This window comes from Aethalodelphis obliquidens, unplaced genomic scaffold (genome assembly GCF_003676395.1).
Source record: "Aethalodelphis obliquidens isolate GAN/ISIS:26980383/991018 unplaced genomic scaffold, ASM367639v1 scaffold17, whole genome shotgun sequence".
NCBI classification, from domain to species: domain Eukaryota; kingdom Metazoa; phylum Chordata; class Mammalia; order Artiodactyla; family Delphinidae; genus Aethalodelphis; species Aethalodelphis obliquidens.
The window spans coordinates 23,547,701-23,572,240 of NW_020837961.1; the positions used below are offsets into that span (position 1 = coordinate 23,547,701).

Here is a 24,540-nt window from a genome sequence, read left to right on the forward strand (position 1 = left end):
AATTGAATTAGAATCAACAGAAAGGCTTTTTAAAAATCCCCAAGCAACTGGACACTTCTAAATAACCTGTTGGTCAAGAAGAACTCAAAGGGGAAATTAGAGAGTACTTTGAACTGAATGAAATTGAAATCACAACGTTTCGGATTTTGTAGGATGTGGCTAAAAGCAGTACTATGGGGGAAATGTATATTGCTAAATGCCTACATTAGAAAAAGAGGAATGTCCCAAATTAATGACCTTGGGCTCCATTGTAAGAAACTGGCTAAATCAGAGCAAATTAAACTGAAAGTAAGCAGAAAAGAGTAAACAATAAAGAGCAGAAAGGAAATCAACTAAATAAAAAACAGAAAAACATTTGAGAAAATTAAAGAAACCAAGAACTGGTTCTTTGAGAAAACCAATAAAATTGATAAACCTACAGCCACATTGATCAGGAAATAAGACAGAAGGCACAAACTGTCAATATTAGGAATAAGAGAAGTAACAATACTACAGATTCTATAGAATGAAAGGATAACAAGGCAATATCATGAACAACTTTATGTCAACAGATGAAATGGACAAATTCCTTGAAAAACATAGGCTACTAGAGTTCACAGCTGTCGCTTCTCCAGAGCATTGTTCTTGGCAGAATGGGACCTGTCTACCTGGGGGCTTGTGTCTCCCTAGGGGGCAACCTGCAAATAATAACCGATACGTGGGTTAAAAAAAATCATTCCACCCCACCTCACCGTTGCCTCAAGTTGGGACCAATTCTGTGGTGCAATTCATGCTCTAGAGGCCCCTGTGGGATCAGACTGAAGGTAGTCTCCAGCTTACATCCTTACTTAGCTTTGTTCTCTCGCCTTATCCTGCTTCCCTCACTCTCCTTCCCTAAGAGTACTCTTTCAATAAATTAATTGGCCAAGGATCTCTGCCTTGAGCTCTGTTTATTGGCAGCCTGACCTAAGACAAGGCACAGGAGGGAAGCTGGAAGGCACCTTTCTTGCCATTCCTGTCTGCATCCCCCCAGTGATGACCCCTTATGTTATGAATTAAATTGTGTCCCCCTAATAGATGTTAAAGTCCTAACCCCCAGTACCTCTGAATGGGGCCTTAAATGAAAATAAGGTGTTGGCAGTTGTGTGAGTTAAGATGAAGTAGACCCTAATCCAACATGACTGGTGTCCTTATGAAAGGGGGAAATATGGACGCAGAGACAGACATGCTTGGAGGGAATATGATGTGAAGACACAGGGAGAACGCCATCTACAAACCAAGAAAAGAACTCCCGAGCTTACCAGAACTAGGGGAGAAGCCCAGAACAGATTCTCCCTCAGAAGGAGCCAACCCTGCCCATGCTTTGATTTCAGTCTTCTGGCCGCCAGAACTGTGAGAGTATACATTTCTGTTGCTTTAAGCCCCCTAGTTTGTGGTACTTTGCTATGGCAGCCCTAGGAAACTAATGCATCCTGTCAGTAGCAGTTGGTTCCAGTCTTGTTTTCTCCCAGCACGCCCATAATCAACTTCATGTCACCATCTGGGAGGTATCCACACCAGCTGGGCAACGACTGCGTCTCCACAGTTCCACCAGGGCTCTTTAGTCAGCTTCTAGGTTTTGGTAACCCCGACTCCCCTTGTCCCCCAATTCCCAGGGATGGGAGCTGCTTCCTGCAATTGCTATCTTACTTCAATAATCTTTTTTCCCTTTTTCAGTTTCCCAATACCCATTTAACTAATTCCTTATATTTAATTTGCTCTGTGGAAATAGGAAATAGCTACTCTTTATTTAACAATTAATTAATAAATAGAATTTCTTTATTTCTGACAAGACCCCAGAGTGATAACCATTTCATTCAGAGGAAAAGCCAAAGTCTGTAACATAGTTTATAAAATCGTATGCAATGCGGGACGCCGGCTACTTGTCTGCCCTCATTTCTTGTCATTTCCTCTATCACCCACTCGGCTCCAGCTGCATTGGTCTCTCTGCTAATCCTTAAACATACCAAGCATGCTTGCTTTATGGCCTTTGACTTGCTGTTCCCTGTGCTTACAGACATTCGCATGCATGTTTGTAAGTGAGCAGAGGCTCACTGCTTCAAGTCTCTGTCCAAGTATCTATGCCCCAGTCTCTGCCCGTACCTCAGGAGACTCCTTTCCTGACAATGTACACTCACCCCGGGTATCCACAGGGGATTGGTTCCAGGATGCCTGGATACCAAAATCCATAGATTCTCAAGTCCTTTATACAAAATGGCATAGTATTTGCATATAACACATGCACATCCTCCCACAGACTTTAAATCATCTCGATTACTTATACTACTTAGTATAATGTAAATGCTATATAAATAGTTGCCGGCATGGCAACTTCAAGTTTTGCTTTTTGGAACTTTCTGGAATTTCTTAAAAATATTTTCAATGGCAATTAGTGGAATTCCCGGATACAGAACCTGGAGATACAGACTGCCAACTATATATAAAATTACTATTTCTCTCAACCCCTGCACACTTTCATCTTCTGGCATACTCTAAAGCTACTTGCTATCTGCCTCTCCAGTGGAACACGAGCTCCATGAAAGAAATTTTGCTCTCTGATGTGTCCCCAGCACCCAGAACAGAATCTGGCACCCAGCAGTGTCAACTTCTGAAAGAAAGACTGAATAACTACAGAAAAACCCCTACAAGCAGCCCTACCATTGTCATCAGCATACCTGAACTGTAACCAGTCTTTAGTTTGTTTTTGTTTTTGTTTTTTTTTGCGGTACACGGGCCTCTCACTGTTGTGGCCTCTCCTGTTGCGGAGCACAGGCTCCGGACGCGCAGGCTCATTGGCCATGGCTCAAGGGCCCAGCCGCTCTGCGGCATGTGGGATCTTCCTGGACCGGGGCACGAACCCGTGTTCCCTGCATCAGCAGGCGGACTCTCAACCACTGCGCCACCAGGGAAGCCCCCAGTCTTTAGTTTTTAAAGGATGTGTATTTATTCTTTAACTTTATTGGCTGCCCTTCCTTGGTGGACTCACACTTCGGTAACAATGTCTCCTGAAATTCCTTGGTGAGAGTGCACTTTAAGTGCGTCTTCTCTTCTGTTTAACAATTAAAAATTTTTATAATGCAAATGTTTCCTCTATTTAAAACCTTTAAAAAGTATTCAAACAGGATTGGACAGTCAGCAGCATTTATGGAGAGGTCGGCGCTATACCATGCGACTGAATGAGACTGTCGAGATTGTGCTGGAGTGACCAACAAGGAAATGCAATTCCTGCCCACATGGAGTTCACAACTGCATGGATATTCAGCTCCCACAGATGAAGAAAAAACCTCAATTCCCGTTAACAATGCACAAATGAAAACAAAGAAAATAAGTGATTAGGTGAGAATCAATGGCTGAAATGCCATTCGAACTAAAATCCCTAGAAGTTGAGTGAAAAGCCAGGATTTAAAGAAAGAGACAAAGATCAATGAGGATAAGGTACTTGCAAAAGGAAATGACAAATGCATGAATATAACTTCATTAATTTCCTAGAGTCTATAAACTACCCTATGAGTTTGGCCTGTAGCCTCTCCTTTCTTAGTTATCTGTGCTTCCTTAGTTATCTGTGCTTTCCCTTAAATGTATCATATTCTATTCTGAATTCAATTGTTTCTGTACTTTAATTTTTTAAATTGAAGTATAGTTGATTTACAGTGTTGTGTTAGGTTTGGGTGTACAGCAAAGTGATTCAGTTATACATGAATATATATGTGTATATATATATTCTTTTTCATACTATATCATACTATTAGAGGTTATTACAAGATATTGAATATAGCTCCCTGTGCTATATAGTAGGTTCTTGTTGTTTATCTATTTCATATATAGTAGTATCTGTTAATCCCAAATTCCTAATTTATCCCTCCCCCCTTTTCCCCTTTGATAACCATAAATTTGTTTCCTATGTCTGTGAGTCTATTTCTGTTTTGTAAATAAGTTCATTTGTATTATTGTCTAGATTCCACATATAAGTGATATCGTATGATATTTATCTTTCTCTCTGTCTGACTTACTTCACTTAGTATGATCATCTCTAGGTCCATCCCTGTTGCTGCACATGGCATGATTTCATTCTTTTTTCTGTACTTTAAATGGCAGGGAGGAGTCACTTCATACACTCCTTCCAGCGCATCCTTGGGTCCCAGCTGAAATGTCATTTTCACAGACAGGCTTTTTCCAGTCACTTAATCTGAAATGGATGTGCCTTTGTTATTCTCCATCTTAGCATTTCTTTCATAGCCTTTACCGTAATTATTCAATCATAAGTTCACTTGTGACCTTACTAGATTGTCTTCCTTACTAGATTATTAGCTATCTAGAGGCAGGGTGTTTGTACTACTTTTCATTTCTGGGTACACATCGCTTAGCACAGTGGCTGGTGCTTAATGTTTGTTGAAATAGAATTAAATAGCACATATTTCTGTGAAGTCCAGAAATCCATATATAAAACCAATTTGAATATCCAAACTCGTTTTATTTTAAACATTTACCAAATTTAAGTTTTGCTAACTTCTGATACACAGACCATGTATATCTACATGACTGTTTATATATGCATATATACATATGTAATTCACATCTATGGAATACTTTGAGCTTTACCTATGAAATTAATTTCAATTTGGGTCAAATATTTCATCTTTTGCAAGAAACCTAATGTGTTCATGAAAATCTTGAATCCATGGAGGTAAGGAATAGAATCCCGGGTAGGACTGGGATATGGGAGCGGGGTGGTCAGACATGCCACGAGCCCATACAGGGTGCATTGGTGCAGATTAGAAAAAGGAGCCACATCATCTGGGCAGACACGGCCATGCACCAATAAACTCAGCTTGGTGAGTGGAGCAGGCCTTCAGCTCCCATTCCCTGACACAGCTGGATGCCTTGCCCTGGGTGCAACCGGCATGTAGGTGGCAGTCCTACAGGGACAGCTCAGTGATGGTGCAAGCAGAAGATGGTGTTCTGGCCACCCTTGTACAGCTCCATTCCTTGCTAGACTGATTTAATTTGTCTGGAGGAGGTTGGTTGGGTAGGGGTCTTTTCTTCTCACCACTTCTGATGATTTAGCTGAAGGAGATCTCCCCGATTGAAAAAGTCCATTTTTCAGGTTCAAGTGTGCAGATGGCCATGCAGCCTCCAAGTGGGCTTTCATGGTTTAATCTTAGGAAATAGCCCAGTGTTGATTCTTGATTCCTAAAAAGAAATATGCTGTCAATCTGGCTGTAGATGAGCTTTGCAATTTCCCTCTGCAAAAAACGAATCGGAAGTTAGTTCACTTGTATAACACTGCTTAGTGACTATTTGGAAATTCTATCAGTGGTGCTGAAAATAAATGCAGCTAACTCATCAGTGACCCGATTTATGGACTGGCGTGATGAAGAGCAGATGGGATCAGTTCTAGCTCCCATGGATCAAGAAGGAACAAGTCTGTCTCATTTCAGTAATCGTTCATAAACTCTATATCTTTAACTTAGGGTCACAGTTTATAACATCTGCATAATTTTTTAAAACCAAAATTAATTTACCTTTAAATGTCCTTAGTCTTTAAGTATGAACCATAAGGAAGGCCTGTTCCAAAACTAAGATGAATTCATCACTTGGGGTGGGAGCTCATAGCACTGAAATAGAATTTTTAAAGGATTTTTTTTATTTTGGAAAAACAACGTAAAACTGGTGTTTGGGAATAAAGCTTTAGATGGTGGAAAGCAACCTAGATTGGGCCCCTGGTTTTTAAACTACCTAATTAGATGAGATTGTACAAGTCATATAATCTCGATGGGATTCACTTATAGATTTATTAAATGAGAGTTTAAAGTTTTAAAGTCTTTCTAGCTCTATGATTTTCTTTATATTAAAAAGTCTTCAAAGCAGGAAGAATGTCAGATAAAGCAGTCTGTGGGATCAGAAGAAGCATTTGCGATCACAAGCATACAGAAGTCTTGTGTATACAACGGCCCCTGGGAGAAATGTTAAGTAAGTCATAGGGGCCCTACAATGAGCTCAGGTCTGGACTGAATATCTCAGCAGATTCTTCTCAGCTATTCTAATCTGTCACCTCTTTTGGGAAAAACCTAGCTCCACTAGCAAATCCAGGCCCAGGAAGAGAAAGGGGCAGAAGCCTTATCTAGCCACTGCGACCACTTTAACAATAAGTAGTTTAATCAGCTGTCCACACCCACGGTCACCAACTTTTACATTAGCTTGGTGAAATCTGTGCCTGAAGAGTGAAGCAAATCCAAATATGGTGAATGTTCCTCCATTGCCAAAATGAGGAAACGGCCTTATCTCCTCTTCAGAACCCATCTACCAGAAAGTCAGCTCCCCTGTTAAATACTCAAGTGGGCAGAAAGCACATTTTGCGATGCAGCCCCATAGAGACTCCTCTTGATGCCAACTTGCGGGGATCCAATCAATGCCAAGCCACCACCCTTGATAAGGCACAAATCACTTTAGAAACACCTTCTTTGCGCAGACTTTGTCTAGCGGGGGTGGGGGTAGCGATTTAACTTATTTAGGTTCCCGGGATACGTAGCGCATCCCGCTCATCGACGCCTGCAAACCCACTACTAATTCTTCGTCCAGAGCTGATGTCTCTGTGTTTACACCCCTGCGGAAATCTCCCCAGGATTTTTTTTTTCCCATTTAAAATGAATGCTGATTCCAAGGCCAGCTTCTTCTCCGTTCCTCCACCTGGGGCAGGGGAACCTGCGTTCCTGCGTTCCCGGGGAGGCACCAGCGGGGCCCGGCTAAGTTCCAGGGCACAGGTGGGGCCCTCGAACGGGGCGTCCGGGGCCAGCCCGCCCAGGACCCAGGCGAGAGCAACCCTTCCAGGAGGCCCCGACACCCCACCTCACGCACACGCGCTTGTGCCACTCCAAGAGCGCGCAGAACTTAGGCAAGGATGGCTACATCTTCTCGGCACAGTCTTCAAACCACCTCCACATACTCAGCGGCTTGCAGCATCTGGGCTGTTGCCCCCGTCTCTCAATCAGACCCCCAGGACGATTTTTAGCGGCTCGAGCTTCACTCTGGAAATCACCGGGGTCTGGGGGAGTCCAAGCGGGCCAGGGGAGGGAAAGGGGCCGGAGAGCTCCCTCCCGCCAACTCCAGCCCACTCGGCTCATCCTCCCTCCCGGGAGAGGCGCGGACAGGGACCGGGGCAGGGGAGGCCCTGGAAGGCTCCCCTCCCTTCTCGCCTCCCACAGCCCTCTCTTACTCACTTTCTCTCGGCGCCTCAGCGCGGCCGCCTCACGCCCGGGGTCGCACGGAGGGGCTGCGCGAGGAGCGGGGAGCGGGCGGGGAGCCACCGGGCCGCGCCCCAGTCCTAGGCGGGCCGGCCGGGGGGACCAGGGCCGTGCACGCCCCCACCCGGACGGCGCGGCCAAGCGGGCGCGCGGCGTCCCGCGCCCTCCAGGGTGGCTCCGAGGACTCCGCCGGGCCCTCCCCCTCCGCCCGCCGCCGCGGCCCGCGGCCCCTCCCCACCGCACCCCGGAGGCCGCCGGGGCCGCCCCCTCCCCTCCCCCCAACCCGGGCGGGGGCGCGCGAGCAGCGGTGACGTCAAGGGGCGCGCGGTGGCAGCACCTCCCCGCGCGCTAGTTAAAAAGAAGAAGAAAAGAGGGAACGAAACATGAGAGGCTGTGTGAGAAGCTGCAGCCGCCGGCAGAGGAGACCTCAGCATCATCTAGAGCCCAGCGCTGGCCCTGCCTCCGCCTGCCCCGCCGCCGCCGCCGCCGCCGTTTCTGTTCCTGCTACTACTGTCTCACCTAAACAACTCCCGTTACACGGACAAGTGAACCTCTGTGGCCGTCTTCTCCTCCTCTTCTACCTCCTCTTCCAACTCCTTCCCCTCTTCCCACTCCTCAGCCGCAGCAGGAAGCCCCCCACCCAACTGACACTGGCACCACCGCAAACGGTGTCAACCGCACTTTATCTCGGTCCTCGGGCTCCCCTGAGGCATTGGGCCCATCGCCTCGTCTTTTATTTTTTGCAAAGTTGCATCGCTCTACATCTTCTCGCCCCCGCCACCTCTCTCTGCCTCTCGAGTGTCCTGCCGCCCCGCAGCCTCCTCCTGGAGCTGCGCCCTAGTGCCCCTGCTGGGCAGTGGCCTTCCCCCCCCATCCTCCCGCGCCCAGCCCCTGCCGCGCGGGGCAGGCGATGCTGAAGATGCTCTCTTTTAAGCTGCTGCTGTTAGCCGTGGCTCTGGGCTTCTTTGAAGGAGATGCTAAGTTTGGGGAAAGAAGCGAAGGGAGCGGAGCGAGGAGGAGAAGGTGCCTGAATGGGAACCCTCCGAAGCGCCTGAAAAGGAGAGATAGGCGGATGATGTCCCAGCTGGAGCTGCTGAGTGGGGGAGAGATGCTGTGCGGTGGCTTCTACCCTCGGCTGTCCTGCTGCCTGCGGAGTGACAGCCCCGGGCTGGGGCGCCTGGATAGCAAGGTAGGCACGCACCCGCCTCGCAGCTGCGAGGTTGGCATACTGGCTGGGTGGGGTGCCTTGTGGCTCCGGCAGGGCTGGTGACTGGAAGAGGGGCGAAACTTCTCTGGGGAGTTCTTTTCGATAACTTTTCTAAAGCGCTAGCGTGATTCGTTTGTGTGTTCCTCTGGGGTGCGCAGATACCTCTCCCGCCCCCAAGAGTCTCCGGTCGGGATGCTGTGCAAAACTGCCTGTCTCAGAAAAGAGAAGCTTCTGTGGTACCCGCATTCTGGGCTGGGTAAATACTTTATAAGAATCGCGATTAACAGTGTGTTTTGGATCGAATCGGGCATTGGTTGCGGTAAAACTGTAAATGAAGGTGGCTGTGGTTTCTGGTTTATTTTTCTAGGGTAAAAAGATTTGTGCAGCTTCTCCACGTGCTCGGTTAGAGAGAGGATTGAATCGTAAAGGATGTTGAAGCACGGTTGGTTTATGATCCCCAGCCCCGTCAGAGGGGGGGTGTCTTGCATTACAATAGTTAAACAGCGAAAAGGAACTCCTGGTACTCCAGTTTAGAACCCCAAAATTGGCGAAAGATTTTGCTGGGGCATGTTTATCACGTAAAACCGAGGCGATTCTCCTCCTGTCACGTTTTGTAACATTATAAATTCGGGTTTTCAGTGGTAGTTAGTTGTCTAGGAAGATCTTCTCCAGAAACTTGTTTTAGGGGTAATGGCATTTACATTTTCCCGATGTTAATAAGTTTAAACAAATATGAAAATAGTGTTGGTTGGGTGTGAAGACATGCTTATATTTGAGTTTGCAACATTTTTCTTGCCCTGGGTTGCAGTAATGTGTGTTCTCTACTGCATTCCAAGGAAAGACTCCGGGGATCAGTCATTAACAATCCCTGCGCATGAAATAAACAATCAGGTGTCTTTGCCCCCCACCCTTCCCCCATTTTAGGTTTAATTAAGAATTCCTCTGTTACAACACTGCAGTTGTCAAGGTCTGAGAGACTCTTGGAAAACTTCTGCTTCAGTCTTGCTGGCCCAGGCATTAAAAAAAAAAAAAAAAAAAAAAACCCAGGCTGAATCTAATTTTTATGCTCAGTTCACGGTAGATTTCACTCTATTCTCATGTAAACAGCTCCTACGAATCAACATATGTGTCTGGGTGGTATCTCTCACTTTGTTTTGTAACAAAAAGCCATATTGCATCATTTAATTTGCTCAAGTCATGCAAATAGGAAAAAATCAATAGGACAAAAAGGGGTCGACTTATCCTCTTCCCCACTAAACTGCTGCCCACACACAGAGTCCTGTTGCTTATGGCAAAAGAATAACAACAACACCATTGTGTTTGTTAGTTGGTTCACTAATGGGTGAAACTAGAGAACATCATTCTCTTTCAGTCCCCAGCTCTGTCCAAATGTTCATGCCTTTTGAGGGAGCATTTGTCCAACTCCCTCTATTCCCAGCTGAGTGAGAACTGTCTTGCTGCAGGTTTTCAGCTGTAACTCTCTCTTTATTCTTACCACATGCAGCAGTAGTCTGAGATTCAGGGAGCAGATATTCCCGCATTTTGTTCCAAACAATGTCATTAAGCCCCTGTGTTGTAATTGAATTAAAGTACAAAATCGCTACATTCACATCAGCTCCAGGGTTTTTACCAGGAGCAGGACAGAACCAGGAAATTGAGAGAAAGGATTCGAAATATTTGGCATTAAGCCTCCCCGTGTGCAAATATACGCTATGAATGTACCAATGATCTGCAGACCCCTGCAATACTGAACTCTTCCAGGTACAGGAGGAGTGAAAACTTTTTCTTAACTAAATGTAGTGGGGAGCTGGGTGGGGGGGGGGGCGCTGAGACTGAGGGGAGTTATAACCCTTAAGAGAAATTATATAAATTTTTTTAAAGAAATCATTCTTTAGGAATCATTCTGCCACGTTAGCTATCCGCATTCCTTTCCGTTTTATGTGCTTCCAATCTCCAGCAAACCCCTACTCATTTGGAAAATGTGTCTGAATTAAATTTGGTACACTAGACTTTGCTGGTTCCATTACGAGGGGTCTATAAACCAACAATACTCAAATTGTTCCGATCAGGGATTTGATATAGTTATGCATATGCATTCTTGACCCATGTTAGTTCTCAAGTTTTAATAGTTTTTAAAACATGTTATTTTATAATAAACTTCAGTGTTTCCCTTTTTTCCCCCTAAACCTTCCTGGCTTATAATATATGTTAGGGTCTTATTTCATAATGTGTGTGCAGGAGAGATGATGGCTATTTGAAAGGGCCCTTTTTTTGTTCATGAAAAAAAAAAAAATTTCCCCAGAAAGGTTTCTGCAACTTTTCAAGAAACTACAGGAGTAGCTTTTTCCTAAGTGAAGAAACTTCATAGACAGATAGATAGTAGCAAACTGAGTAGAATATTGATCATGCTTGGCTGTGCGATTAAGTCCAGTTTCCAGGCTAACCCATTTTCTTTAATATGTAATGAACTATTGAATGTAATTGAGTTCAATTCTTTAGCCATGGTATTATTCTTCTAAGTTATTCTATATTTTCATTTCTTTGTATATTTTAATAGTTTTGTGTACTGTAACGAGACGGTTAACTACTGTTACAAATAAGCACTGCCAATATCTAGCAAGTTATATTGTCTTAGCAATATTTTTGCAGCTCCTAAATACAAGATGCTAAAAGGATCTAATTCCCATTAGCCAAATTGAATCTGCAACCAACTGAAATACCCCCATTTCTAAAACTTAACTTGTAGCCACAGAGGCATAGAAGCTCTCTCTACCTTGGGTGGTTTCACAGCCAAAGCTGTCAAGGAATGGGTGAAAAGTAATTGTTTTCAAGTGTGCCCTTTTACAATCATTTGTTTGCTCTGGCTCTTTCAGGGACAAAGGCTATTGTTGAACACATCCAACTAAACAAATAACTCATCCTGGGGTCCCTTTAACAGCTGCCTTAGTACAATGATCTATTTACATATTAGCCTAAAATTGAAACTGAACTCTTTAATGACATAATCCAGCACTACAGTCCAGAGACGCATGTGTTCTACCCAACAGCTGAACAACCTTGTAGGCATATGAGTTTTAGAAATAACTTTTTGTGTACCAAGTGATCTTAAGGCGTCATCTTAATATACTGTCCTGTATTTTCTCCTTTTGTCCCCTGATCGAACCCATGTGGGTGCCTTTTTATCCTCTCTCTTTAGTTACTTGATAAATAAAGAGAAATACAGAAGGTCTCTGTCACCCATTTTACTATTTGTTGATAAACTGTAGTTGTAGGCCACGCTTCACTGTGTATTCCAGGATTTATCTTACCTTCCTTGTATGGGTTTTACTTTCATGTGGCTGAAGATTAGAGGATGACCTGCCAGATGTTATAAATTAGTCAGCAACAGCCACAATCATTACTAGGCACACTGTAATAATGATTCGAAGTTTTACATGATTTCCAAAGTATATTTAGTTTAAACCGCTATAATTTGATGGTTTCGTAGATGGCTTTTAAAAATTGAAACAGGATATTAGCTTAAATTTCTTCTTAAGATTGATGACATTGTCAGACATAAAGTTAAGGACCTGTATAGACACAGACACTTAGGCAAAAAAGAAGAAAAAAATACCCAACCCACAGCAGCACTCATCTGTCTAAAACAGCGCTGCAGCTTGGGCTGAGTCAGTTTAATTGACTTCAGTAAGACTATTGGTTCATTGAAACCAAAGCCAGAATGATGGCTCTATCTATCTTCAAATAGGTATTTACACTGCAGACCTCACACAGAGCAAAATGTTACCATCCTGCTGGGTTGGAACAGCATGAAACTTTACAAAGAATAATATTATACTTGATTTCAGATAATTTATTGAATCCTATTTCTGCACTTTTGATGAGAGATCTTGTGGCCAGGACACATTCCAAAAATTGTAAAAGACAAAATTCTTGAGGCCCTAAAATCAAGCTCTTCCTGGATAGCAGCTGGGAGAGTATATGGGGATCGTTTTGTTTCAGCTATAAAAAAATCGAAGCAGGCATGTTCTCCATAAAACCAAAGGTAATTACATTCCAGTTTTTCCGCCAGCAAAAGCGGTGGCTTCAGCATCCTGCAGTTGTTTTGTTCTTCGTGGACTGCCGTATGATAAACAAACAGAACCGAGTTGAACAGTATTAATATTGAATAGATCTGGTGAGGTCTGCCAGAGTATGGACAACAAAAGACATTTAAAACATTCTTGGAATGCAAATTCTAAGTGTCTGGTGTATGTTTCCCCTTAGAAAACTTTAACCATTTAAGCTATTGTCATTTAAATAAATTGGTAAAAATCAAAATGCAAACAGAATTGTGATTAATAATAACTTTTCTGAATATTGTAGATAGTTACGACTCATCATATTTATACACATTTTTTTTTTCCAAAACAGGGTAGCTTCTATTGGACGTTTAAAATTTCAGCATGCCTTGTATTCAACAATTTTTTTTAGTTGCTTTGCTCTTTCAGGTCCAAATTTTGTGATCACTTAGAATATCTTTATCCTAAAAAATAGAAGCCATGTGATTCGCTCAATTTACTCAAATTAGAATCTCAACTTCAGAATGAAATATTTGCTTTAAGCAGTGATCTATAGAGTTTAAAATGTTAATTTCAGTTCGTAGTTCTAAAGAAATAATTAAGTATAAACATAGTTATATAAACCGGGAAAACACAAAATTCAGTCCCATGATGGTGTTTTTTAATACCATATGGTGTTTTTTAATATGAAAAATCAATGCTTAATTTAGACAGCACTGCATTTCACATCTCAAATATTGTGCTGATAGTCTATATTTATATTTATTAGAGGACGTCCTGAAGTCAGTTTTTTAAAGTTAGTACTAGACACTGAAACCGATTTTATCTGCAAAGTACTAATCTCAATGAATCAATAACTCTCAAGTTAGTCTTATTGATATAAAAGACATAATAATGCTGTATAAACAAAGATAAAAGTATGCCCTTTTTCACTGAAACTCACTAAATACAATACAAAATCACTTTTATTAAACTCTTGTGTTTTTCGTGCATATAACATACCTGAGGAACTAGTTAGAACATTTTTCCTGGCTAAAATACAATGAATAATAAAAATTGGTCTTAAACCTGTTTGACACAGCTTCAGGTATTATTTTTATAGAACATGAAAGGGCGTTATTTCCGCCCCCCCTTTAGAAAACTTTCCCTTTGCAATCTGTGTATTGAAAATTAATTAAAATGAGAACAATGTAATTCAAGTAATATCTTTGAGAATGTCATTAGGAATTTCAGGAGTGAAATAGATTTTTACCCAAGACACAAATAAGCCATGTCTTAAAAGTTGCTTTACGTACAGTGGGATAAAGGTATTTGGAGTTTTCAAGTTAAATTATCAGTCAGTGTATACTTTGAGGCAGAGTAAGAAAAAGGGTTAAAGAATCTATATATAATTGTCATTTAATTTTTCACACCTGAAGGACAGATAAACAGACTTGGATTTGCAAGAGTAAGAAGCATGTCTGTGCATCCCTACCCTTTGCCCTCCCATCCCAACCCAAGAGACTGCACTTGTGTCCTTATAAAGGCATACTGTATTGGGACTTGGTGATTCTTTGCAGACAACAGCTAAATGACACTTTTCTCTTTCCATGATGACCAAAAAACATAACTAAACCCAACTTCACGGAACTAAAAAGAAGTTTGTTTCTGATTTATGGCTTTCAGATGTTTTCTGTTACCAACAACACAGAATGCGGGAAGTTACTGGAGGAAATCAAATGTGCACTTTGCTCTCCACATTCTCAGAGCCTGTTCTACTCACCTGAGACAGAATCCTTGGAAAGAGACCTGGCACTTCCCCTGCTGTGCAAAGACTATTGCAAAGAATTCTTTTATACTTGCCGAGGCCATGTTCCAGGTAAAAAAAAAGATACATTAAATCAACTACTGCAGAATAGCTTGCCAAGATACCTGTTCCTAAATGCTTGCTTAGGAAAGTGTAAAATTTATCTGCCTTTCACAGTATCTATTTTTACCTCATAATTCACTGTTCCAAACTTGGAACCTTTTATTGCTGCTCAAATTGCTGCTGTCATTTCAGCCTACAAACAATACATTGTTTTGTTGAAGTGTTTAACATTTCTCGTTAAATGGATAATACAGTTGGTAATCTTTACACAGCTGGATTATCAGCACAAATCTCTTGTTGGTGTCTTTAGTCATCAGCGTTGATATCAAGACAGCTTCCCCTTCTACACAGCTGATACATAAGTGCAGATTGTACATCGACTTTTAAGGTATTTCCTTAAATAAAATATAATTCAAGAGGCCCCAAAAAGTAACACCTTACAAAGCATTTTCATATATAATGACTAATTTGCTCCTCATAAACCCTGTGAGGTAGATAGGAAAGGTCTGGTCATTTCCATTTGACAGATGAGGAAAACTGAGCCTCAGGAGAAGTTAAATGCCATAACCAAACTTGTACTATGAGAAAGTGATAGGCTAAAAGAAGTTCAAGTTCTTATGCTTATAATGTCCCAGACACACCTGGTCACTATCGTCTTGTGGACCCTAATAAACATATAGGCTCTTGGGCATTGATTAATTTTACCATCAGAAGCTTGTAAACCTTGGTGGGTTTTGCTTTAGGTTGGAAGAATCAACACAGAGGTAGAAACGAATTTAACGAGTCCGATTCTGTTTAGTTAGGCAGTGTCACCCACAAACAAATCTACTGAAACTAACAGTTTATAAAACTCAATGGCACTGAAGGACAAGACAAGCTTTAAGAACTGTAGGATGCACTTGGAGAATTTTTTTTAACTGCTATGGACATTTTACTTTTTTCTCTGACCCAGAAAAGTGTAGATTTTTGTATTTTTTATAGAGCCTCCGCTCTCCTAATAGCCTAAGAAAACATTTTGACTAGGGTTGCTTGCCTCCTTTGGTGTACCATAACAAGTATCTAAACCCATTCAATGTGAAAATATTATTATTGTTTTTTTTAACTACAGCCATGTTTCTAAGGCTTTCCTTCAACCAGCTGTTTCTTTCTCTTTATCACATTCCCCAAAGCAAAGTAGAATAGGTCACGGTTGCCTAGATGGCCTGCCGAGAAGCGATAACAGATTAGGTCCCATAAAGTTTTGCTGCAAATTTCCAGTCTGCAAGGTTTGCCTTTACCACTATAACTTGAAAATGGTATTGACAGTGGGCATTTTTATCTACCTTTATCTACTTGCGATAAATACCACTAGGCTGGATTTAGAGACTCATCTGTGGGGTGCTTCCTATATTTGAAGGTATTTTAGCTTCCAGAACAAACAACAAAAAGCAATATCCACTGAAAGAGAGAGCACAGCAAACAACTCAGGAGCCAGAGCTGCAAGCACCTCACTCCCCAGATCAACATATGTGGTGACGAATGACAAATTTATTTTTCTACAAAGTTTGTATATATGTAAAACTGCTGAAGTGCATCAAGATGTCAAGTGCTTTTGGTGGCCACCCAGGCTGCCTTGAAAGATAACCAGATGAAAGCTCTACTCCAGTGGTGGGTGGAGCAGCAAGGCTACTTTTCAGGGCCAGGCCAGCAGGCTTTAGCAACGAGCAGAGGGGGCTTCCTCTGCATCCATCAAATGCTAATAATTGCTCTAAATACTTGTCCCAAAAGTGAGCTGTAATAACACACTCTTTGTGTTACTTAGGTTGATCAATTTGTTAGCCAGACTGATCCTTGGCACGTAGGTTACCATTTCCTAAAGTATGATGAATCAGATGATAATCCTCCCCTCAGCCCTGGCCCCCAGCACAGAAGGCTCTTTAGAATTCTAGAACACTCGTTTTTCAGAAACTGCTCAAAATTTGTAATAATTTCACCTTCTTAAGTCTATTTAATGACATGGATTGCTTTTCTCCGAAGTTTGAAATTGTGAAAAACAGCTACTTTGTGATTCTTCTATTTTTTTTTTTTTTTTTTTTACTAGCCTCCTTGTTAGCCTCATCTTTCTGCAAATCAAAAACATGAAGAGGAAGGGACCTTAAGGGTTGTAGTTTGCTAAGAGAAGGGAACTGCTGAAAGGGGTTGAAAGAGTGAAAATAATTCTAGACACATCTTCATTTCTTCCCCCACTGCCCAATACGTAAAGAATTAAACACATAAACGGTCTATCCCTTTGCTTCACCCTCTTGGCTTTAAGGAAGTGCCACTCACTTGGGATACACGTATACCTGAAAGACAGCTACTCTCCAGAAACTTTAATTCAGAAACATTCATGGTCTGCTTATTTCCACAAAAATGAAAAAAAGAAGTTAAAAATCACTACAGTGAGGATACACTAGAGTTTTATTAAGCATAAATATTCTCCTGTTGTGACTTTACTTAGGGAGATAAACTCTTAAAACTTCTAAAAAAATACCCAAATTTCATTAAAAAAAAACCCACAGGAACTCTTTTCTCAATACCATGGGTCTCGTCTTTTGCCTGAATTACGATGAACAGAGGAGATGCTTTACTGTTCACTAAATGATGGCCTAATAAATACCCTCTGTGGAAAGGATAGGAAAGGACATCTCTGGGCCTTGCTTCTCCCTTTATACTTGTTATCATAGTGATTTTTATCACTCTTGGACCATCACATCTCAGCTGTAGGTTATGGTAGTGTGAAATATCTGTCTGTACACGATTAGTTCAATTGGTTTAATCCCATTGCTACAGAGGCCGAGGTCAAGAATTTGATTCCACTGAGTTTCTCGAGTCCACAGCCACTCCTGACCCAGTCAGATATCTTATACGTGTGTCTCATTAGTGCCCAAGAGAGCAAACCAGAGCGGATATATGAATACACCAAAGTCTATTCCCTCTGCTAGAAAATGCTCTCTAGTGCAAGCCTTACAGATGGTAGGGTTTTTTCATTTTTTCTTTATCATGATGAACAGCATATATAATGAGGAAAAAATAACTTTTCTGTAGCATACATGCTCAGAGAAAAGCTAGAGCTTAGAAAACTGCACAGAGAATATTTATTTACATGTCAGTATTTTATAGGGTGCTTCGTGGTATAGTAGGACTGGGTTAATGATCCAGGAGAAGAGTTACAGTTCCAAAACATTTGATAAATTATCAGGAGTTATAAAAAAATTACAGCTGCTGGAATCATCAGTGTACTTCCATTGTTAGTGGACTTCATCATATTAGGATGATCCAGGGTGAGCTGCACATCTTCAGTAAAATGCTCTTCAGTGTTTCCTTCCAAACAGAAGGGTACCATTCGGTAAATTATATCCTCCCTGACAATAGATGTTAGCCCTATGTCCTGAAACCAGATCTCTTTTAGTTCTTCACAGGAAAATATATCTTACTCATCCCTGCTTATAAAATCGGGTCATTTAAGGTAAAGTACTAACAAAAGTATTAGATGTTTCAATTCAAAGTAACATAATTGTCAGAAAAATGCCCGGATTTTTATGTAAAAGTCTTCTGAGTTGGCCCCCTCCTTCCCACTTAGATTGTTCAGTTTGTCTCAATACTGTAAAAAGCTCGGAATAATTCATTGTTAACATTCTGGTTTTGTTTTGTTTTGTTTTGTTTAATTTGCTAAGAGAGCATAGTATCTCTGGAGCGACAGAGTTTATGAATCTGTACTCATTCATCTTCAGATGTTCCATTTGAAAATGATTTCTCATTTCCTCGTGTTTGTCCCCAGCTAATAATTCCTTATAAAATGGAATTAGCCACCGGCATTGTTCATTAATTTCCCCTTAAGATGGTATTGGTTTGCAGACTGTAATGCTGGAAAACAGATATGTTTTTAAAAAGCAAACTCAAAATTTCCTCTGAATTGCACTTTGGAATTTTTCTGTGACCCCTGCAGGCAAATAATCACATTAAAACAAAAGGTCTCCTTCACACATTCAGTTATAAATAGATCCATAGTATGACAGTCTTCCCGCATGCATCAGACTGACATGGAGAACTCCCTGCCTGAAGGTAAATATATATTGATATGTATAGAGAGAGATATAGAGAGAGCTATATCTACATATCTATATATAGAGAGATATAGAGAGATATATATCTACATATCTATATATATTTATATATAAAACACCTAGCCCCCCAAAACTTCTAGCCCCAAACTGTGAAAAGTCTGATTTAGCAACTCAGTTTTCCTTCTCTTCTTTTTACCTCAAACAGAATTATTTCACACTACTGGGCAGTTTTCATCTGATGCTTAGCCATTAAAGAATGGAGGAGAAAAGTTATCTTTTGCAAACAGTGAATTGCTGAAGATGAGTAAAAGCTGTTGCAGCCGTCATTTTTCTCCCCAATTTCTAATCCCTGGATTTTTTCAAAGAAAGATAACCTCTCCCCAGCTGACAGCCTCCTTGCCTCCTTACCAGTTGACAGCCTCCTTGCCTCCTTCCCAGCTGACAGCCTCCTTGCCTCCTTATTCTGCCCACCTCCCCCACAACACACACACACACTCCCAAGGACATCTGCTTTTACTTGCCAGTTTCCCAAAGGCAAGATGTTTCCCAGTAGTTGAGTCAGATATTGGCCTTGAAGAGTCTGTCTCAGAAATTTAGGGGTGATCCATTTCACCCAAAAGTTAGGTCAAAATGTATATTATGTTTTAACCATTTGGGACCCGCGGATTCCAAGATTAGCTTTAGGTTTGAGGGGACCTAGGTCAAGCTCACAGAAAATCAACTTTTTAGGGTCTTTCATGTTCCATTGATGCGCCTCACTTGGTTGTCCCCAAATCCTTGTTCTTGCAAATCCTTGCAAACTTGCATCCATTATACAACTTCTAAACCTCACCTGGGTTACCAGGTGCCTTTGTTACAAAACTGATTGGGAGTACAATAATCTAATTTGTTAGGTAAAAATCAAGACCTTGAGCATAATTAAAGGTATGAAACCAGAAGCAGGAATTTGGGACATCATATAAAGTCAACTCTGATAGCAACATCATATTTTAATAGCAAAATCATCAGAATATGGAAGTGAATCTGATTAATTAATATGCCCTCCCCCCAATAAAAACCTACCTTATTAACTCAAATTGTAAAAGAAATGTCAAAATTGTTTTTGTAATAGGATCTTCTTTCTTATTCAACTTTTTATTTGATAAAAATTCTTACTATGTAAGAAATTAAAAAAAAAGGTCTTTCACATCCTTTTAAGTCTACTCTGCAGTTTTGTTTTGGCCTGTTTTAATATTGTTTTCATTGAGGGGTAGTATGTCAGCTATTCTGCTTGAGAATATTGAAAGGATATCTTAAAGAAAATTTTTGTATTATAAAATAATCATTGTCTCCAGTAAGTGAGCAAGAAAAAAGGCACCAACACATTTGAATATAGAGCCTCAGTTACTGGCATCAATTCATTGCTTGATCATTCCAGGGAGTCAGTCATTTACTGTAGCATATAATGAATGACCTTGGGATAGTAACTAGATTTATTATTTAATCATATATGAGTGACAATACAATAAGAATTGTAAAATGACCCAAACTGCCTCCCGATGGTCTATCTCTTTCCTGATCGCAAATTGTTCTTCTTAGGAACAGTACTGTGGGCAAAAAGTGCTGAATAGTAATCAGATGAGCTTGAAAGTACAACATATGGTAACCAGGGAGGCTTGAAAACAGAGTCAATGCAATAACAAGATTAATGCTGTGTTCGTATCAATTCTGTTTCATAGGAGCCTTTTAAGGCATCCAACACAGTATCATTTCACTTTTACTGCAATTTTTAAATTTTGGTTAAAAAAGAAATGGAAATCCCAAGCCAAAAAATATGTTCTTCTTACCTTTTGGTTTGTGTCTATATATTTCCCTAGAATATTCATATAGTTCCTAAAAAATTCTTTACCTATATTTTGTCTTTCAAATGCTCTGTTTTTACCATGACACTAAATATTTCTAAGGTGTCCTTTTACATTTTTAAAGGTTTCCTTCAAACTACTGCTGATGAGTTTTGCTTTTACTATGCAAGAAAAGATGGTGGCTTGTGCTTTCCAGATTTTCCAAGAAAACAAATCAGAGGACCAGCATCTAACTACTTGGACCAGATGGAAGAATACGACAAAGTGGAAGAGATCAGCAGGTTCATAAAGATAAATGTTCTTTAATCTTAAAAAAAAAAAAAAAAGAAAAGAAAAAACCCGACAAGTCTTGTGGTTTTAACAATGAGTCAACTGGCTATGCTCATGTCCAGCAGCTATATCCTCCAGATGCTTTTTGTTTTCTTTTTGGTAGTTTGCTTCTCTAAAATCATATTCGCTTAAATGCTTTTAATGCTGAGACTACTAATCTTCTGTTATGAGCTTGGCTTCTCTCTGATTCATGGGAATTTTATGAGTATAGTTTTAAACTTGAATTTTATGATAGTTGTTAGCTTATGGCACTGTGGAAACATTCAGCACGATTATTAGTAGCAAATCAGAGTTTTATAAATAGATCTTAGAACTTTCTCTCTGAGTGCCTTTCTGTAAGGTTTAATTATTGTGAGTAAAGTCAGTTTTAATTAGAGTCACTGAAAGATGAGATAGTGAGCTTGTGAAATTTTAAAATACATATGTGTTTTGATTCTCTCCTTTACTTCCTAATAGAAGGCTTTTTTGGTTGTTTTTTTTTTTTTCATTGAAAAGAATTTAAAAGAATCAGAGTGTGACCTTGGGTTAGCAGCCCTTCGTGATTATCAAAACCGTTGATTCCTAGAGGAAATATATTTTGAAAAGGATGCTAAGTGCATCCCTTACCTCCTTCATCTCAAGAAAAGCTTACTGGTTTTCTTTAATTTGTTTAGAAAGCACAAACACAACTGCTTCTGTATTCAGGAGGTTGTGAGTGGGCTGCGCCAGCCCGTCAGCGCCCTGCATAGTGGGGATGGCTCACACCGTCTCTTCATTCTGGAAAAAGAAGGTTACGTGAAGATACTTACCCCTGAAGGAGAAATTTTCAAGGAGCCTTATTTGGACATTCACAAACTTGTTCAAAGTGGAATAAAGGTTGGCTTTTTAAATTTTATTTATCTTTGCTCTGGCTATGTTAATTTTATTTTAGTGTTCTCCTCACTAAAGGTATTTCTTTGTAATAAAAGAAATAATATAGGAGAAAATAAGGAGACAACATAAGGGAACAATAATTATGGCAATTAAATCGGGACAATGACATTAAATTTTTAATGTTATTTGGTGACTATTAAGCAGTGCAATCAGATTGATATTTTTGACATCGTTTCCCTATGTAATTTACATACTTAAAATAATTATTGGTTTTATAAAGTATTTGTTTAAATATTGTTTAACAGGCATTAGAATTGTATATCAGCATTTGCTAGCAGAAACAAAGAGGTCTTTGGGTTACTTTGGCAATTGCAAATCATTCTTTTACCGCATCTGTGTTCGAGTCTGTGTCATAAAAAATGCTACTTATACTGTAATTTCCTTGTACAATATTTTTACAGGTAAGTCAGATATTTTTATCTATAATTAGCCACCTTTATAATATATAAGCCCATCTATTGCCTTCTTTCCCACTTCTCCAATTTGAATTCTCATGTTAAAGTAATCTAGTAGGTATATAAATAAAATTATTGTCAAGTTTATTTCACAAGAGAGTAACACAGTACAGTATTAGCAGTACTAAGCTATAAGGCAAATTGTGGCATTCTAAATTAAGACATTTAACAGCTCATGACCGTTTTAGAATGAAACGAATTAAGTATGATTGGGGAAGAACTGGTTATCTTTTTCTAAACTGGAAAAAAAAATCAAAGGAGGATTTATACTCTGCTACTCATATCGAAATAAGCTCCTCTTTGCTTTGTTAAGCTCTATTCAAAGGTAAGAACATCAAAACCAGCAGAAACAAATCAGAAAAAAGTATAAATATATTCGATGTCTATCTATTCAATATCTACTACATGAAATAATTAGGGTGACTCAGTTAGATCACAGAGAATTCCTATTGTTTGGACCACCCAGCCTCCAGGCCATGTTGTGACAGCATCACCAAGACATACTGCGTAAGAGAAGTATTTTATGGTACTTGTGGTCCTTTAAGGAAAAGGACTTTGGCACCAAGACACAGATCATTTGGAAAAGCTGTTTAAATCCGTAGTTTCCACTTTCTCCCAATAAAATTTTTCATTACACTTCACAGCAAATATTCCAAAGTCTCTTAAAATAAAGCATTAGTGTTTTGCACATCAGAGTTCAATAAATACATTCTGAAATGTGTTCTGATAACTCATTGCAAGTGGTACCTCATGAGGAAGGAATAAAGATGCAGCAGCAAGTGCATTACTCACTACAAGTGTTTTACTTACCTTGAAAGTTAAACATGCTCTCTATAAAATAAAAAATTGGGGAAAGTAAAGTATTTTAAAAATCATCACCTATAATCCCATCAGTTAAAGAATATCACTATTAACATTTTGATATACTTTCTTCCAGTTTTTATATTAAAATTAAATGAATTTTTCCTGACTACAAAAGGAACACAGGTCCATATTAATAAATGTGGAAACAGAAGAACATGTTTTCTTATAGCTTTTTTCCTAAGAAGTGTTAAAATAAAATTGAAATCAAACCATATATACATCTTTTTAGCCTTCTTTTTTCACCTAACAGTATGTCATGGATATGTTACCAGATTTGGAAACTTTTCTCAAAAACTTAGTTTTTTTGAGTGTTCCATTTCCTTATTATGAGATATTTAGGAAGACCCCCAGTATTTTCCTTTTATCATTGTAAATAATGTTATCTATCATTCTTGTATATATTATTTAACCTGATCATGGATGATTTCTTTAAATTTCACTGATAAAAAGAGCATTACTGAGTTGAAGGACATATGCCACAATACACATTGCCAATTTGCTCTAAAATTTAATATATCTTTGGGTATTTGAGAGAATAATACATAGTTTTCAAATACTATTTTACTTAAAATGTTGGTATTAAAAATCTGTGTATGATAAAATGTAGGTGAAAGAAATGGGCTCAGAATACTTGAAAATTTTGTTGTAAGAAGGAAAAAACTGATGTTCTTGTTTCTACTTCAATTTAACTGCCTAAAGAATGCCCTGCTTCTAATTAGAGTTACTTCAGACGCCCTCTTCATTTACACCCATTCATTGGGATATGAATGAAAGTGTATCTTCTCTGACTTTGAGACATCTCATCATGCAGGAAAATTATACAAACTCGGTTATGACAGTGCCATGATTCTGCAGTATGTTCTGCAGGCCTCTAGGAATTCTGCAGAACCCTTTTTGGCCTTCCTTTCCTAGGAGAGCTGCAGGGCTCCTGGGGCTTAAAATAAACTTTGAAATCCATTCTTCTCCATATGTATTGATAGAATACATATTTCTACATTAAAGACATATTTCAAAGTGCATATTTTGGATTCCCTTAGTATTTGGCACTAGTGATATCAATAAGATAGGAATCTATCACATGGATATTTGAGTGTATACTGATAAGGGAGTAACAAGACCACATCCTTATCGCTTCGAGTAGCTTATACAACAACTGGCCTTTATCTCAGTCTCCAAGGAACTCCTGTCACAAGTCACAGATTGGAAGTGTTAGAAGTGGCTACTGTTGGTTTGATGGGGTGGATGCCAACACATTCATGAGTTGATTAGGATTATGCCATTGACTTTTGTGGTATGCCCCTCAGAGACTTCTGAAGTGAAAACATTATCACAGTTACTTCACAGTCATTTTTCAGGCTTCTTGATATGTGAATAGTTAGTTGTTCATGTTAGTGTACAGTTAGTGTATTCTGTGTTCGTCAATGATCATTTTGCATTAATAATGCAAATAGGAATTTTCATAAATTATCATGCATATCACTTCTCTAGTCTTTTAGTTTTAAAAATCCTAAGAGAGGGAATAAAGCTGTTTTAACAGACCAAAGTATTGATTGCAATTTTCAAATCACAGAATTAATAATGTGTATGAAACCCAACCTTGGTATGTTTGAAATAAATACAGGACAAACCACAGTGATGATCTCCCCATGATATTAAGTAATGACCAGTATGAGTATATTA

General features: G+C 39.8%; 1 protein-coding gene across 2 annotated transcripts in view; it reads left to right on the forward strand.

Annotated features, from left to right (window-relative positions):
• The first annotated feature begins 7,511 nt into the window (after positions 1-7,511).
• The window catches only part of HHIP (hedgehog interacting protein), an 89,410-nt gene continuing 72,381 nt past the window's right edge, over positions 7,512-24,540 (forward strand). The window contains exons 1-4 of one of the 2 annotated variants that reach the window (XM_027117270.1): positions 7,512-8,448; positions 14,190-14,382; positions 20,424-20,580; positions 21,283-21,484. In XM_027117270.1, coding sequence (XP_026973071.1) covers positions 8,170-8,448; positions 14,190-14,382; positions 20,424-20,580; positions 21,283-21,484 — 831 coding nt within the window. In that variant the 5' untranslated portion in view covers positions 7,512-8,169. The remainder of the gene's footprint in view (positions 8,449-14,189; positions 14,383-20,423; positions 20,581-21,282; positions 21,485-24,540) is intronic. The other variant, XM_027117269.1, reaches the window with a different exon arrangement.